Source organism: Heptranchias perlo, chromosome 2 (genome assembly GCF_035084215.1).
Source record: "Heptranchias perlo isolate sHepPer1 chromosome 2, sHepPer1.hap1, whole genome shotgun sequence".
Lineage (NCBI taxonomy): Eukaryota > Metazoa > Chordata > Chondrichthyes > Hexanchiformes > Hexanchidae > Heptranchias > Heptranchias perlo.
Genome location: NC_090326.1, coordinates 79,650,928 through 79,667,630, shown reverse-complemented (window position 1 = coordinate 79,667,630; position 16,703 = coordinate 79,650,928). Strand labels below are relative to the sequence as shown.

The following is a 16,703-nucleotide window of genomic DNA, read 5'->3' as shown; positions in this document are numbered from 1 at the left end:
CACTTCCGGGTTCCCCGATGACGTGCGGGGCTGCGTGCGTGGCCCCCGCTGGTGGGAATCCCGCAGGCAATTAAAGCCAGCGGGGTTCCACTTGAGAGTACTTACCTTGCTTGTTGAGGTCAGTTAATGAGCTGAATCAGCTGTCAAAAGAGGAAGTGTGGGATTTTACCTGCATCGCAGAGTGTTTCACACACTGGGGGAAACAGTCTCTCTCCAACCAGGCGTGTTGCAGCCAGCAGCCTGTGGCAGGTGCCAAGGTGCACTCCACGGGGGAGAGCCCTCACCCACGCAGGAGGCCACCGCGTCACATAGGGCAACCCCTGCCCCCCACCACCCCCCGCCAAGCCAGAGGACAGACCGACACGAAACCGCAGCCCCAGTCCGAGGAACCACCCACCTACCCTGCACAACCCCTCAGACCAACACCTGCCAGATGGGTGGTGCGTGGACACCCTCGGAGGACGAACAGCATGACCAGCCCCAGCAGCCTCGCAGTCCACGCGGTCCGCCGCAGAGACGTGGAGCCCCCCAACACGGTGTTGTTGCACGCCCACCTGCACAGCCGGAGGGAGGGCTACCGCAGAGCGAGACGCATCGCAGAGGGCACTACCCTCGCCACATGGTCCACAGACCGAGGCGAAGCTCCCCGGACCTCTCCGCGCAGCAGTGCACACGGAGGCGCAGATTCGCTCGACATGTAGTCGTGGAGATCTGCAGGCTCTTTCATGCCGAGCTGCTCCTGGCTGGCCCCAGCACCAAGTGCTTACCTGTCGCTGTCAAAGTCACCACTGCCCTCCACAACTTCTCCTCCGCATCCTTCCAGGGTGCAGCTGGCTACACCGCCGATGTCTCTCAGTGGTCTGCGCGGAAGAGCCCTGCAAATACACCTGCACCTACTCTGCAGTAACACGATGGGTGGCATCAGTGGTGGGTCCTCATAGTGATACCCAGGAGCGGGCATTATTGGACACAACAGACAGGATTCGCGGAGACATGGCAGTGGTGGTGCCAATATAATGTGTGCTGTTTGTTGCTCTGAAATTCAATATAGGTAACACCCATGGCAAACCCTCCGACACCCTTGTGCACCCCCTTCATGCTCACGAAACATTTGCCTTACGCTGCCTACTGCACATATGTGATGCATGCCCTGTGGCTGCAGCACAGGTGGTGGCAGGTTGAGTGAGGCTGGCCGTGAGGGAGGTGCACAAGAGGGTGAGTATGGGATAGAGCCATGAGATTGTATGAGGATTGGGTCGCGTGTTAGTGGCAGGATGAGTACTGGCGAGGTGAGTAGGTGGAGGTAAGATGAGGATGGGGTTTGAGTGGGTATGAGGGGTGATGTGACAGAGTAGTGTTGGCGGTGCCGAAGGAGATGTGGGGTTGGGGCAGTGTTGTGGCAGATGGAGTGTAGGGGAAAGACTTTGTGTTCTCACTGTGGCTGACCTACTGAGGTCATTGTCGCGCCTCCTGCACTGTATGCAGGTGGGTGATATGTTGGTTGCGCAGGTGACCCCCTCTGCCACCTCGAGCCAGGCCTTCTTGGTGGCAGAGGCTGGCCGCTTCCTCCCGCCCGCCGGGTGGAAGATCTCTGTCTTCGCCCTCCTCCTCACCCCATCTGATGATACCTGGGGTGAGGCATCATTAAACTGGGAGCAGCCTTCCCCCTGGGCTGCTCCATGCTGAAATTTGTTCTATTGGTTGCAGCATCTGTCAGTGGAGGACTGCCCCTTTAACTAGAGAGCCTCCAGCTGACAGATCGTACTGCGCATGCGCAGCCCGACCGACGCGCAGGCCAGCAGCGTGGACCCCGGAGGAGCAGGTAATTGATTCCTATTAGTGTGTTGCCTGCTACGATCGCGCGGGCAACCCACTAATTTCACCGAGCGTGGTCAACACGCTCCCGAAACCCAACCCGCCGGAAACCCGCAGGCCTTGTAAAATCGAGCCCATCGTTCCTTAAAACTACCTGATCAAACTCCTTGCTATTAACATTAGCTTAACTCAGGTAACAAACTACAGGTAACAGTACTAAAAGAAACAACACAGTTATATGCAGATGTTTGTTAAAGCTGCAGTTGTTAGAGAAACAGTCACTGCAAAGGTAAGTTTCAAACGTGCCTACTCCACTCAGCATCTAGATTGTGCATGAATTTCTAGCACACAACAGAGTGATGCAATGGGTCCATTCAAGGCCTGGAGGTTAAATACACTGAGTACCCTTGTTTAAACATATTGGCCTTGAAATTCCACCAGGGTTCTCCTGCTGTAACTTTGGCAGAAGATCAGTAGAGCCCCCAAGAATTGGTGTAAATAGCCATTTTTAGTTGTCTATCCTGATTTTCTGGGGGCTCATAGGTCTCCCACCGTATCTTGGCAGAAGACCAGTAGAATTCCCACAGAATTTCAGGGCCATTAATTCTATATACAGACTTTACAAAATGTGCTTTATTTATCTTATTTCACAAATACTTTTGGCATGGTTTTGATTATGGGACAATAGGCTTTGACATCAAAGGAAGTCCAATCAATATCAGTCATAAAATTAAATAAAATGCTATTTAGTCACTTGCTTAGCTTGGCATAAGTTTATAGTCCTGTAGTGCAGTATTTTTTATTTCATTGAACTCTTCTGAAGAAGAAATACATTACAAACCATTAAAATATCAGGCAAGATTTTCCAGTGGTGCTGGAACAGGCAATGGCAGAAAATGTGTCAAGTGTTAATAATGCCAGATCCCTGTACATTTAAACATGCATTAGATTTTCCAGCATCACTACTGCCAGAAGCACCTGCCAAAAAATAGCTGGGCATGGGGCATTTAAATGAGGCGATAACCACAAAATGATATCATGTCACACATTTTCCATCACTTTGACAATGCTGGTTGCTAGGAACGCCCACATTCAACAATAACAACTTGCATTAATATAGCACTTTTAATGTAGTCAAATGTCCCAACGCTTTTCACAGGAGTGTTATCAAACAAAATTTGACACAGAGCCACAAGCTATTAGGACAGGGCTTAGTCAAAGAGGAGGGTTTAAAGAAGCATCTTAAAGGAGGGTTAAGGAGGGAATACCAGAGCTCAGGGCCTAGGCAGCTGAAGGCAAGGCCGCCAATGGTAGAGCGATTAAAATCGGGGATGCGCAAGAGGCCAGAATTAGAGGGGCGCAGAGGGTTGGGGGGCTGGAGGAGGATACAGAGATGGGGTGGGGCGAGGCCATGGAGGGATTTGAAAACAAGAATGAGAATTTTAAAATTGAGGCGTTCCCGGATCGGGAGCCAATGTAGGTCAGCGAGCACAGGGGTGATGGGTGCACGGGACTTGGTACGAGTTAGGATACGGGCAGCAGTGTTTTGGATGAGCTCAAGTTTATGGAGGGTGGAAGATGGAAGGCTGGCCAGGAGAGCATTGGAATAGACAAGTCTAGAGGTAACAAAGGCATTGATGAAGGTTTCAGCAGCAAATAAGCTGAGGCAGGGGTGGAGGCAGGTGATGTTATGGTGGTGGAAGTAGGCAGTCTTGGTGATGGAGAGGATATGGGGTCAGAAGCTTATCTCCGGGTCAAATAGGACATCACGGTTACGAACAGTCTGGTTCAGCCTCAGACAGTGGCCAGGGAGAAGGACGAAGTCGGTGGCTAGGGAATGCAGCTTGTGGCGGGGACCGAAGACAATGGCTTCAGTCTTCCCAATGTTCAATAGGTGTCCAGTATTGCTAGGAGAGGCACAACAGCATAAGGAATTTAAAGACCCAAGACAAGTCGAGCAATCTATTAAACAAGTTGGAGTGGCATTTCTAATTGGCAGATTTTGCCACTCCATTGGACCATGGACATTTGTTTTTTAATGTTCCAGGCTGACTGCCTTTTTAAGTCACTGTAGCTATCTGTCTCCTGCAGCAGCGGCCATTTCCTGGACTCATCAGTGACAATCTACCGAGAAGACTTGGAAATCCTGCCAAAACATATTTAAATTAGCCCAAATCTGGATACTTTGCTGGGGTCAGTGGCAGGTTAGTCCAACAGGCGCAGAGCCCACCCTGCCACATTTGCACCACACACCAGGCCAGAGAGGAAGGTCCTGGTCATTGTGTCATGAAATAGTTCTAAACATCTGTGCTTTAACAATTTGGCACAAGAAAGTGGATTAAAAATAATTTTCATGTAATCTGACGAAAATGGACACATTTATTTGCGTAGTTTAAGCAAATTCTAGTGGTGATTGTTTCTTAACTTGTTGAGTTCTCAGTATACTGCTGTCAAAGTAGCTTGGATGATGCAACAGGGCTTCTGGACTGCATACCACACAAGTGCCTCATCAAACCCATTGTTACTTTCTCACCTGAAGGTAACCTAGTTTGTTTTTCACCTCTTGTGTTGAATTGGCATGTAAACTGTCTGTGGTTTCAGAAGAGGCCCCTCATGTAGCGCACTCGTTAAGTCACTTTGCCGCAGTTGCTGCGTCCGCAGTTCCCTGTAATATCAGTAATCTTACAAGATGCAGCTTTGGTTAAGTTCTTGGCTCAAGTCTGTGAGAGAGCTGAAATAATGTCTGTTGGTTGTCAATAACGTGCAAGTGGTGAACATAGGTTTTCACATCCTGGTGGTCTTTCTGAGTATCTTCCATACCTGGAGTCAGAGAAGGAAATACTGTCATCACTGTCACACTGAAGCTTTCTTATTGGTCAGCTGGATGTCTCATATCTGCGGAAATCCATCGATATGGGCGAGAATTTCCTCGGAGCTGCTCCCCTTCCGTCACTGGAACTTCGCCACAAATGCAGCGCAAAACCTGTTCACATGTGTAAATGGCATTTCTGCCGCACTTCCGGTGACGTTACAGTGGTGGAGCGGGAGGAAACTCGTGGTGCATGTTTAGGAGTCTCCAAAAGAAGCTCCTGAGAAATCCAATAAATCCAGCTAGAGTTTCTGTTTGTCAGTTCTGGAGTGCACACTCACACCCCCAAGTCCAGAGCCAAGGCTCAGGGACTCCAGGTGCAAGCAAAGCTTTATATGAGGGTTATTCATTGCATGCTGCATGTTGTTCCACCTTGTGCCTTTTCTGTAAGTCCTTCAAATATGCTGAGGTGGTTTGGAATGTGCATCCCTTACACATAATGCTTGTCTTTGCAAAGCTTGGAATAAACTCTGAATTATCTGCATGGGGGAGGGGGGGAGGAATGGTTGGAGGGGAGAGCAAACCTGCACTTTGAAAGTACAGAGTGATCATCCCTAATTACAGTTTGAACAAATGTTAACTTATAGTGTGAAGTTTTTTTACGAAGTCAAAATGTTAGAGAACTAATTTTCTCTTCTCAAATCTTTCCTACGGATGCACCTGTCAAAAAGGATGGCACTGTGGCCAAGTGAGAGGGAGGACTCTTGTACTTCCTGCCTGCAGTCCCAAAAGCAGTCAGTTAATCCAGTTTGAAACCACCTTTACTATCGCCTACACTGCCTTCCAGTGGCATGGAAGCAGGGCCCATCTCCATTCCCCCCACCCCCAGCACCAAGCACATCAACCACAGGTAAGACTGACACTTACTGATCTGGTTACTTCTGCAGTGTCTCAGCAGCCTGATGGTGTCTGCGATCATGTGCTAGGAACAAAGTGACAAATTATTAAAACACAAGCAGAAACTGGTTAAAAAGTAAAACAGGAATTACTTTCAAAAATTTCTTCTGGAAGTACGTTTGATTGGATGTCATTACTGTGGCAAAACATTTCCATTTGGAGGAAGACAAAATGATGTGATTGCCAATGGAATGTCACCACATCACAGATCACATCTGTTCATACAAATATAGAGTACCTAAATATAAACATAAAAATATAAAGTACTTAAATTTCCCCAGGGATTGTCCCAAACTCCTGCCATAATTTAGGTGAGAGATTAGCAGAACTCTTGGAAAAGCAATATTAAGTGGTTACACCGTTTCCCCGGGAGCTCTGCTGATCTCCCGCTAAAGTTACAGCGGGAGATTGGAACAAACCCCGTGGAAATTCAAGGACAGAATAGTTTAGATTAAGCCTTTCCCCAAAACTTCTAAATGCAGCAAGAACTCTCCCTTCAAATAAATACGACAAAGCCCCTTGCTGCTAGTCGATGCACTAAATATGAAGCAGTGACAGTACAGTTCAATAATCCTGTGACACATTAATGCTTCAGTTCTTTAATCCAGTTTAATAATTGTACTTTTAAGGGGTAATTTTCTAACTTTCTGCTCCCGTCGGTGAATTTCACCCACTGGCTGCGCTTATTGGAAATTTAGGTACGGGCTGTGCACAATTTATTGACCATTAATTTAATAAGGTGGAAAATCATGTGCAGTATGTCCCTGCATTCCGAATATGCCAGGTTTAATCATAGGTTTAAATTAAAGAGGTAAGTATCCTACTTTGTGCAAAGGCTTCCCACAAAGTAGGATACTTACCTCTTTAATTTAAACCTATGATTCTAACACGACCATGGCCAAACATACGGTTTTAGTGAATTTACCTTTAATTCCCCAAATCCAGTTTTTGATATGATTTGTTCCACAGAAGGTTGTGCAGAAACTATGAAGAGCAGGAAATTCCCACTTTGCTGTGTTATTCTTGTTGCTTGATTTAAACTAATAAACTGGATAATTCAAAATTCTTTAGCTCAAAAATGAATTTGAATTATCAAGAGTAGACAGCCCTTGATTGGTAAAATTTAAATCCAATTTTCCTTGGGTCTACTACAGGCCTATGGACAATCAAATACTTAAGCATTTAGAAATTAACCTCCTTTTAATGGTAATCATTTAAGAAAATACAAAATATATGAATTTCACATACCAGCTTTTCAAAGTTGACAAGATTGCCCAAAAAGGTTTTGTTTCCTTCATGGATAAATGTCACATCTAACAAAGAGGAAAAGAAATGAATGACAGAACAAATGGGCTCAATAGTAGAACATTGAACACAGCAGAAAAAGTGAGTTGGACTGCAGTGTTAATTGGGGAAACTATAATATCTCATGAACTATTTAGGCAACATGGCATTTTCAATACACATGAAATAAATATATATATTAATATAATTGAAATATTTGGGCAGCTTGTTTAAGACACAATGGGATAAAATTATGTAATACAAAAGTGGCTCTAATATTTGCAGTGATCTCATAAATTTCTATGGAAAGTACACATACAACATGAGGGTATATTTTCATCTTCACTGCCTGGGTGGTAATCTGTTAGAGCAGATTGCCCAATTTTTATAGAACCTGCTTGATTTTCGTTCCATTGAAATCAATGGAATGAAAATCAGGCAGGTTCAATGTGGGAGGAAGATTTGCAAATTAATAAAATGCACTTAGGAGAGGTACTGAACCATACCCGGTGCTCATACATCTGTACTCCATCAAAGGGCACAATTTTAATATGCCGGCAGGAAGATTTGTAGGTGGGGGGGGGGGGTGATTTCCGGGTGCCAAACCCGGAAGGGAAGTAAAAGGGCTGTGATCGCAACCCGAACGAGGCCAATCAAAGCCTCATCCAGGTTTCGCGCCCGGCGGCCAGCGTGAGTGACAGGCTGGCTGCTGACAGGAGCTGCACATCCGAGGTGGGGAGGGGAGAAAGAGAGAGAGAGACCTCATCGTCGGCAGTTAGGATAGAGATGGGGCGGTGGGGAATAAAGATTAGAGTGGAGACATCAGATGTCGGGATCAGAGGGCAGACATCGGGATCAGAGTGGGGAGGTGGTTCCAGGCAACACCGTTTTTAAGGTATTTATTTACTTTGTTTACAATGGGAAATGTAATTTTAATTAATTAATTTAGTTTATTTTTCACTGATCCGGCCCTTCCTGCCTGGTTTCACCAGATGTGAATGGGAAGCTGTGGGAAAGCTGCCTAGGTAACGTTAAAATCTTTTTAACTAACCAGTACACAAAAAATGAACTACCTTAAATACCTCAATGAGATACATTTGCTCCTTTAATTATCAGCCCGTGGAATTTAAGTGGGGGCGGGACTTCCTGGTGATTGCTGTACGCACACACACAGCTTTGCTTGAGTCTCATTTAAAAATGTGTGGTTTCCAGCCGGGATGTCTGCCCGCTCCCAAAAACAGCGATTTTGATTGCCCCCCACCCCGCCCCCAACCCACCTGTTTTCCCTTTTAAAATCTTGCCCTAGGAGTCAATACCATCAGCAGAGGAAGGAGGGGGAAGGGTTGGTGAAACTATTTGAGAGAACAAGAAAGATATAGGTTTAGTTTTTTTAGAAAATTTTTGACAAGCTTCCACATTGGCAATTCATGGCCAAGGTAGAGAATAGCAGGTAAAGTGTAGTGCTAAATAGAAAATTGGCTTAAAAACAGAAAGATAGCCATAAACGGAAGCTTTTCAGACTAGAAAGAAGTTGCAAGACAGGTACCCAGAGATTGGCCTTAGAACCCTTGTCAAGAAAGAGCCTGCCAGTGCGAGCATCAAAAAGTCCTGGTGGTGCTGCAGCACCACTAAAGCCGGTGAAGGACTTTAAAGGGGCAGAAGTGCATCAAAGATGGCAGCAAGATTGTAACTGAAGGTCTCGGCCAAAACCGGAGCCTTCAGCAGGTAACTGCTGGGCTGAACTTGGAGTAAGAGAAGGCCATTACAAGGTCCCCTCCTTCTTTGGGGAACTTGGTGCCTACCAACACCTTCCACATGGTGGCCCTGGGAAGTGGCGGCAAGGGAGACGGACAGGAGGGAAATCCACCCTGTCTCCACCGCTCTGCTGTCATTCACATGTATTGGGAGAGGAACGAATGGCCAGGGGCTGGGCGAAGCCTCAGCACCCGAGTTTTGCCTTGTTCTCCAGCGTGACCGTGGACAGGATCGAAGAGGAGAATTGCCCTCAAAATGTTAATCGGAATAGTTGCTTGGTGTGCTCGTTAGAAGAAAGATCTAGAGGTCACAGTGGAAAATTTATGAAAGTGTCAGCAAATTGTTGAGCCGCAATAAAAATGCCAAATAAGGGAAGGGGTGGCATCAGTAGAGGCATACAAGTTGTACTGTTAATTCATAAGATGTTGGTCATCCTATCTGGAGTATTGTGTGCAGTTCTGATCACCCAATCATTCAAAGGATATTATTATCCTTGAGATAGTATGCAGGCAAATAATGAAGGTAATTCTAGGGGCTCGAATTTAGCAGGCCTGCGGGTTCCCAGCGGGTGGTCCTCCGGGAGCGTGGAAAACGCGGACGGCTAATCGTGTGCGTCCCCCACGCGATCGCAGGATAATTGGACCCATTAAGCCCAGCTTCCGGGTTCTGCGCTCCCCAGCTGCGTGCCGGCCGGCTGCGCATGCGCAGTACCGTCGACGCGATGTAGGAGCTCCAGTTAAAGGGGCAGTCTCCCAAAGCCCCTCCTGCTGCAAGCAAGAGGTTTGAGAGAATGGCTCAACAAAGGGGAAAGGCTGCGCCCCGTTTTTCAGATCTGGCACTGCAGCTGATGCTGGAGGGCGTGAGGAGGAGGAGGGAAACACTCTTCCCAGAAGATGGGCGCAAGTTCCCTGCCGCCGCAACCAGGAAGGCATGGGCAGAGGTGGCGGCGGAGGTGAGCAGCAGGGGCAACACCCCAAGGACTTGGGAGCAGTGCCGCAAGCGCTTCAATGACCTGACTAGGTCTGGCAAGGTGAGTACACCAACGCACCCTCCCACATCCCGTCCCCACCATCACGCCAAGCAGATCACAACCCCCTCCTGCACAGCCACCACTGCGCTCCATCAGCAATCCTCACAGCCACTCATTCATCATCCTCGCCGTGCACGCAAGTACCCACCGTCCCTGACCCCACCCGAACACTACCACACACCCCAATCCCCATGCAATGGGATGGGCACGTGGCCCACGCTTCCCCCCATCCGTTCCGCGCCACGCTCAACCCAACCACACCGATGCTCGATGCGTCTCACGATGCAATACGCACCCACTCACACATCTGTGTTTTGCCTTCACAGGAGAAGAGAAGCAAGAACAATAGGGAAAGGGCACGCACCGGAGGTGGGCCGCCGCAAGTGGTGGAGCTCACCGACGCAGAGGTGGAGGCGCTCGACCTCGCCCGCACGCGACATTGCCTGTCGGTGGCCGATGGCGAGTGTGTCGCTGCCGAAACGGCCGGTAAGGGAAAGCTGACACTCAACACCCATGATCGCGAGTTACCGTCTCATCACCTGCCATCAGGCGCACTGTCAAGTTGGTCCACATGCCTCAAAGTGCCCTCTGTTCTCTTGCAGGTCCGTCTTTGGGTCAAGCGAGCGTGGAGAGCGATTCCTCAGAGGACATGGCGGTCTCTGAGGGTGCATCGTCACATCAGAGCCAACCATCCACCAGCGCAGAGACACGCACCTCGGTGGGTCCCCCTCGCCAACTAGTTGGGGTAGCACTTGGTGAGTCACTGCGCACGAGTGAGCATGAGCAGACCCTGGTGGCAGGGGCAGCCGCGGAGGGTCCGCGACGGAGGGAGCACTCATCTCCAGGCTCTGCTCAGCCGGACCCAGATGCTGAACCCAGGGGGCCACCAGTGAAAAGGAGAGTCGTTGAGGGCCACCAGCTAATTGCTGAGGTACTGGCAGAGGTGCCGCGCGCATTGTCCACAATAGCGCAGGCGATGGAGGAGTCCAACTCCTGCATGTGGGCATTGGTGGCGCAGGCACAGGAGGGTACCGGCGACACAGTGTCGCAGGTAGGTGCGGGACTGTCTGCGGTGGAGGACAGGCTGGCCTCCCTCGAGCGTCACGCACAGCTCCACTTCGAGTCCATGCAGGCCCTGACAACGTCTGTACGGATTCAGGGTGAGCAACATTCCGACGCCACCAACAGGCTGAGGGATACACTAGGGGTGGCCTTGCAAGGCCTCACACATGCCATCCAAACTGCCGTCCAGCAGGGTAGAAGGGGTGATGTGGGCCGAGGCCAAGAGAGGGATGATGGTGACCGGGGACATGGAAGCGGGGACGCCTCTCAAGGCGTCCCCACGTCCCACCCGTCGCCCACCTCTCAACCAGTACCCGCAATGGTGCCTCCTCTCCAGGTGGCCGAGTCTGCCCCTGCCCCGGTGCAGGAGGAGCAGTCTGTGGAGGTGCCCTCACGGGCACCGAAACCCAGGGGCCGTCCGCCAAAAGCATCTACCCGGTCAAGGCAAGAAGACGAGCAACCTGCCACTACCTCTGCTGGAGCCACAGGGGTAGCACCACGTAGGGGTTCCCGGAGAAGAATTGCAAAGGCCTTATAATCACAAAGGGAATACACCAGGGTGTTTATTATTTTGTACTTTGTTTCTTATATAATGTCACATTCCAGATATTAAATACTCTATTCTCACCACTCCTGCCACCTCTCGTCCATTCTTCCGCGGCTTGTGCAATAGTTGCGTTCCGTGGAGGCCATCATGACGGCGAACACCTGCTGCCACCCATTGGGCACACTGCTGTGGGTGCAGGATTACTGGCAGCACTCTTCAGTGGAGGGGGCTGGTATGGCCGCTCGCATGTGCAGGTGAGGAGATGCGAGCGCCTCGCAGTGTCTGACTCTAGGAGAACCGTTGACGTATGAGTGCCTCCCTGGCCCGGCGACCATCCCGGTGAGTCGTGGCTCGGCGCATGGGTCGTCCAACATCCTCTGGCGCGTCCTCCTCCTCCTCCTCCTCCTCCTCGCCCTCGCCTTCCTCAATGTGGGTGGCGGGTGTGGATGGGGCCTCCTCCAGCGGCACCCCTCTCTGTTGGGCCATGTTGTGCAGGGCACAGCAGACAACTATGATTCGTCCCACTCTGAATGGTGTGTATTGCAGCGCTCCCCCAGAACGATCAAGGCACCTGAAGCGCATCTTGAGAAGCCCTATGGTCTGCTCAATTGTAGACCTGGTAGCAGTGTGGCTGTCATTGTACCGACGCTCCGGCTCGGTGATGGGGTTCCTCAGAGGTGTCATGAGCCACGTGTGGAGGGGATACCCCTTGTCGCCGAGGAGCCAGCCATTGCCGGCGTTGGGTGCCTGCAGGATGGGCGGGACGGCGGACTCCCTGAGGACGAAGGCATCGTGGCAGCTGCCGGGGTATCTGGCGCACACGTGTAGGAATCTCTGGCGGTGGTCACAGATGCGCTGGGCGTTCATGGAGTGATACCCCTTCCTGTTGATGAACAGCCCTGGCTCATGCGGAGGTGCCCGTATTGCGATGTGGGTGCAGTCGATTACACCCTGCACCCGTGGGAAGCCGGCCATGGCATGGAATCCAACCGCCCTCTCCATCTGGCTGCGCTCGTCCATGGCGAAGTTGATGTGGTGGGAGGCCCTGCGGAACAACCCATCGGTGACCTGCCTTATGCACTTGTGTGCAGAGGACTGACAGACCCCGGTGATGTCCCCGGTGGCACCCTGGAAGGAACCGGATGCGAAGAAGTTGAGGGCAGTGGTGACTTTGACGGCGACAGGTAAGAAGATGCTGCTTGGTCCATCAGGGAGCAGCTCGTCATTAAGGAGGCTGCAGATGTCGGCGACTACCTGGCGATTGACTCTGAGCCTCCGTATGCACTGCTCCTCGGAGAGGTCCATGAAGCTGAGCCTCGCTCTGTACACCCTGTGCGGAGGGTAGTGCCTCCTGCGACGCATCTCTCTCTGCGGTTGCCCTCCCTCCTGCTGTGCAGGTGGGTGTGCCGCAGCACCGTGTTGGGGGGCCCCACCTCTCCGAGGCGGACGGCGTGGACTGCGAGGCTGCTGGGGCTGGTCATCCTGTTCGTCCTCCGACGATGTCAACGCACCACCCATCTGGCAGGTGTTGGTGTGAGGGGTTGTGCAGGGTAGGTGGGTGGGTCCTCGGACTGGGGCTGCGGTTTCGTGTCGGTCTGTCCTCTGGCTTGGCGGGGGTTGGTGGAGGGCAGGGGTTGCCCTATGTGACGCGGTGGCCTCCTGCGTGGGTGAGGGCTCTCCCCCGTGGAGCGCACCTTGGCACCTGCCACAGGCTGCTGGCTGCAACACGCCTGGTTTGAAAGGTACTGTTTCCCCCAGTGTGGGAAACTGACTGCGTTGAACCTAAAATCCCACACTTCCTCTTTTGACAGCTGCTTCAGCTCATTAACTGACCACAACGAGCAAGTTAAGTGCTCTCAAGTGGAACCCCGCTGGCTTTAATTGCCTGCGGGATTCCCACCAGCGGGGCTTGCGCGCGCAGCCCCGCACGTCAGCGCGGTACCCGGAAGTGGCCGGGATTTCGTCGCGATCCGGTCACGTGACCGGAGATCGGGATTTTCGGGGCCACCCCGCTGGAAACCCGCAGGTAACCCGACCCTAAAATCGAGCCCTAGGTATCAGGAATTTAACTCATGAGAAAAGGTCAAGGAAATAATTCTCGTTTTCTTTGGCAAGGAGGAAACTTTGAGGTGATCCAATTCAAGTTTTCTAGATTACGAAAGAAATTGACATGATTTTATCTAGACAAATTGTTCACAGTGGCAAAAGATTCAAATCATAATATGAATAGGCAAAGTCAACATGGTTTTATGAAAGGGAAATCATGTTTGACAAATCTATTAGAGTTTTTTGAGGGTGCAACTGGCGGGATAGATAATGGGGAACCAGTGGATGTAGTATATTGAGATTTTCAAAAGGCATTCAATAAGGTACCACGCAAGAGGTTGTTACACAAGAATAGGACTCATGGGATTGGAAGTAATATATTAGCATGGATTGAGGATTGGTTAACGGACAGAAGACAGAGAGTAGAAATAAACGGGTCATTTTTGGGTTGGCAGGCTGTAACTAGTGGGATCAGCGCTTGGGCCTCAGCTGCTTACAATATATATCAGTGACGTAGATGAGGGGACCAAGTGTAATGTATTTGGGTGTCCTTGTACACGAATCACAGAAAGTTAACATGCAAGTACACCAAGCAATTAGGAAGGTAAATGGTATGTTAGCCTTTATTGCAAGGGGGTTGGAGTACAAGGGTAAGGAGGTCTTGCTGCAATTATATAGGGCTCTGGCGAGACTACACCTGGAGCACTGTGTACAGTTTTGGTCTCCTTACCTAAGGAAGGATATACTTACCTTAGAGGGGGTACAACGAAGGTTCAGTAGATTGATTCCTGGGAGGAGAGGGTTGTCCTATCAGGAGAGATTGAGTAGAATGGGCCTATATTCTCTGGAGTTTAGAAGAATGAAAGATGATTTTCATTGAAACCTATAAAATTCTTAGAGGGCTTGACAGGGTAGATGCTGAGAGGCTGTTTCCCCTGCCTGGAGAGTCTAGAACTAGGAGTCATAGTCTCAAAATTAGGGGTTGGCCATTTAGGACCGAGATGAGGAAAAATGTCTTCACTCAGAGGGTTGTGAATCTTTGGAATTCTCTTCCCCAGAGGGCTGTGGATGCTCAGTCGTTGAGTATATTCAAGACTTAGATCAATGGATATTTGGACACTAAGGGATATGGGGATAGGGCGGGAAAGTGGAGTTGAGACAGAAGATCAGCCATGATCTTATTGAATGGCGGAGCAGGCTCGAGGGGCCATATGGCCTAATCCTGCTCCAATTTCTTATGTTCTTAAATGCCGAGGGACACCAGTTAAAATTAGAAAGCTTGGGCAAAAATGGAAGCCATGCAGTACTTTCTTACCCAAAGGGTGATAGAATTATAGATTAAGTTACCAATAAAGGCCATCGAAGTATGCAATATTAATGGGTGTTAGAAGCAATTGGATATGTTTCTGGAGAGAGAAAAGATTGAGGGATATGTGAGCAGGTGGGTAGGTGGGCTAGATCTGTGAACATTATTTGGGCTTATTTGGGCACAATGACCTTTTCCTGTACTGTAAAATGTTTGGACCTGAATTTCCACGGGTTTCCCCCGATTTACTGCCTTAACTCCAGCCAGCTGACTCTTACCCATACCATCTATGGTGAGTTTTTAGACTTATTTGTTTAAAGATTATAATCCATATTTTACCATTGAGCTTGATGTTCCTCTGTTAACAATTTGTCGACAATATTCAATTTTTCAGTTGTCAAACAGACAGTTAAATTCTGTCTTTAGTGAACTAAAATATTTAAATAAAACCTTACTGCTCATACCTGAAGCTAGCTAATGGTTGGTAAGGCTTCACACCTGCCCACTCAATCTGACCTCTATAATTATCAGTGACACTGAACTTATTTTGTAACTCACTTCAGTCTGAGATGGACTCTCTTGTTTCGAATCATAGGATTTAGGTGCCTTAGAACCCAAACACGTGTATAATAAATGGGATTAAATTGATCAATTTTAATAATAAACTTAACAGTTATAAGTTCTTGCCAAAAAGAACCCTGTCTGAGATTACCTTTTAGCAGCAGAAGCATGAAGGGAATCTTTGGTGGTTGCATCTTTTTGAAAGCATCTCTGTATGCTTTATGATTTAGAGACGGATCCTATAAGGTGGTGAGACATTTAATGTGTTTAATACCAAAAGTGCATTGACAACAAATACATGCAAACATATGCAATAATAAATCCTTGCCATTTCCTGCCTTTCAGCTTTTAAAAAAATATATAATCAGCAGTAATTTCCTTGGGGATTCTCCTGATCATCTGCTGTAACTTCAGCAGAAACCCTGGAGAAATGGTATCAATAGCTGTTTTTTCAAGGTTTCTGATGATCTTCCGCTGAAGTTACGGTGAGTAGTTATAGAAATACTACTGCATAGTTGTCAATATTTTTGGGAGGACGGGATGGAAGGGAAGTAAATTTTTGCACTCATCAAAGCAAGAGATGTTTATGTTGAGGATTGCAGAATCTTTCCCTTGTCAACACCCATCGATCACTCCCAGGTCAAGCCACTGGCAGAGCCAGTGGGGATCGGAAGAGGGGTGGGATCACGACCCCTCCAATCATTTTGAGGTCAGCCAATGCAGCTTTGGTGTTCCGTCTCTATTTCGCACCAATCTAGGGTCAATTAGTGCTAAATTGTGTTTCCTTTTGTGCTAATAAACCATATCCAATAGGAATGGGGCTGAGATGACCCTAACTTATTTCACATAGGACCATGACAGCCCGCACAGAGAGGTCTTCAGTTCAGCAATTGGCTGGATTGGAGCCTAGCTGAAAAGCAGTGTTCAACCCCCTTTGGGGCTTAGTGTATTTCAGTGTTTTATCACCAATAAAAAGAAAGAACTTGCATTTACATAGCACTTTTCATGACCTGAGGATGTCTCAAAGCGCTTCACAGCCAATGAAGTTGAACACTGCTTTTGAAGTGTTTCACTGTTGTTATGAAGGAAACACAGCAGCCAATTTGCGCACAGCAAGGTTTCATAAATAACAATAAAATAATTGACCAGATCATCTGTTGGTTGAGGGATAAATGTTAGCCAGGACACCGGGAGAACTCCCCTGCTCTTCCTCAAATAGTTTTGTAGGATCTTTTACTTCTCATCTGAAAAATGGCACCTCCAACAGTGCAGCACTCCCTCAGTACTGCACTCCCTCAGTACTGCACTGAAGTGTCAGCCTAAATTATGTGCTCAAGTCTCTGGAGTGGGAATTGAACCAGACACAGAGGCAAGCGTGCTACCACTGAGCCAAGGCTGACACATGGATTTGTGTTCCTGCCATGGAGCTACACCCATCAGTGCAGATCTGGAATTTGGCCATGGATGTTAGAGGATCCTTCATGATTTTACTTCCATTAATTTTCCTGGCCTTCACATCTGAATTTTCAAT

General features: G+C 49.0%; 1 protein-coding gene across 1 annotated transcript in view; it reads right to left on the bottom strand.

Moving 5' to 3' along the window:
• Positions 1-362: 362 nt before the first annotated feature.
• The window catches only part of LOC137340821 (rap guanine nucleotide exchange factor 5-like), a 208,058-nt gene continuing 191,717 nt past the window's right edge, over positions 363-16,703 (bottom strand). The window contains exons 23-26 of the mRNA XM_068003627.1: positions 15,324-15,411; positions 6,830-6,894; positions 5,552-5,606; positions 363-4,635 (exon numbers count right to left, since the gene is read on the bottom strand). Of these exons, the coding sequence (XP_067859728.1) occupies positions 4,517-4,635; positions 5,552-5,606; positions 6,830-6,894; positions 15,324-15,411 (327 nt within the window). The 3' untranslated portion in view covers positions 363-4,516. The remainder of the gene's footprint in view (positions 4,636-5,551; positions 5,607-6,829; positions 6,895-15,323; positions 15,412-16,703) is intronic.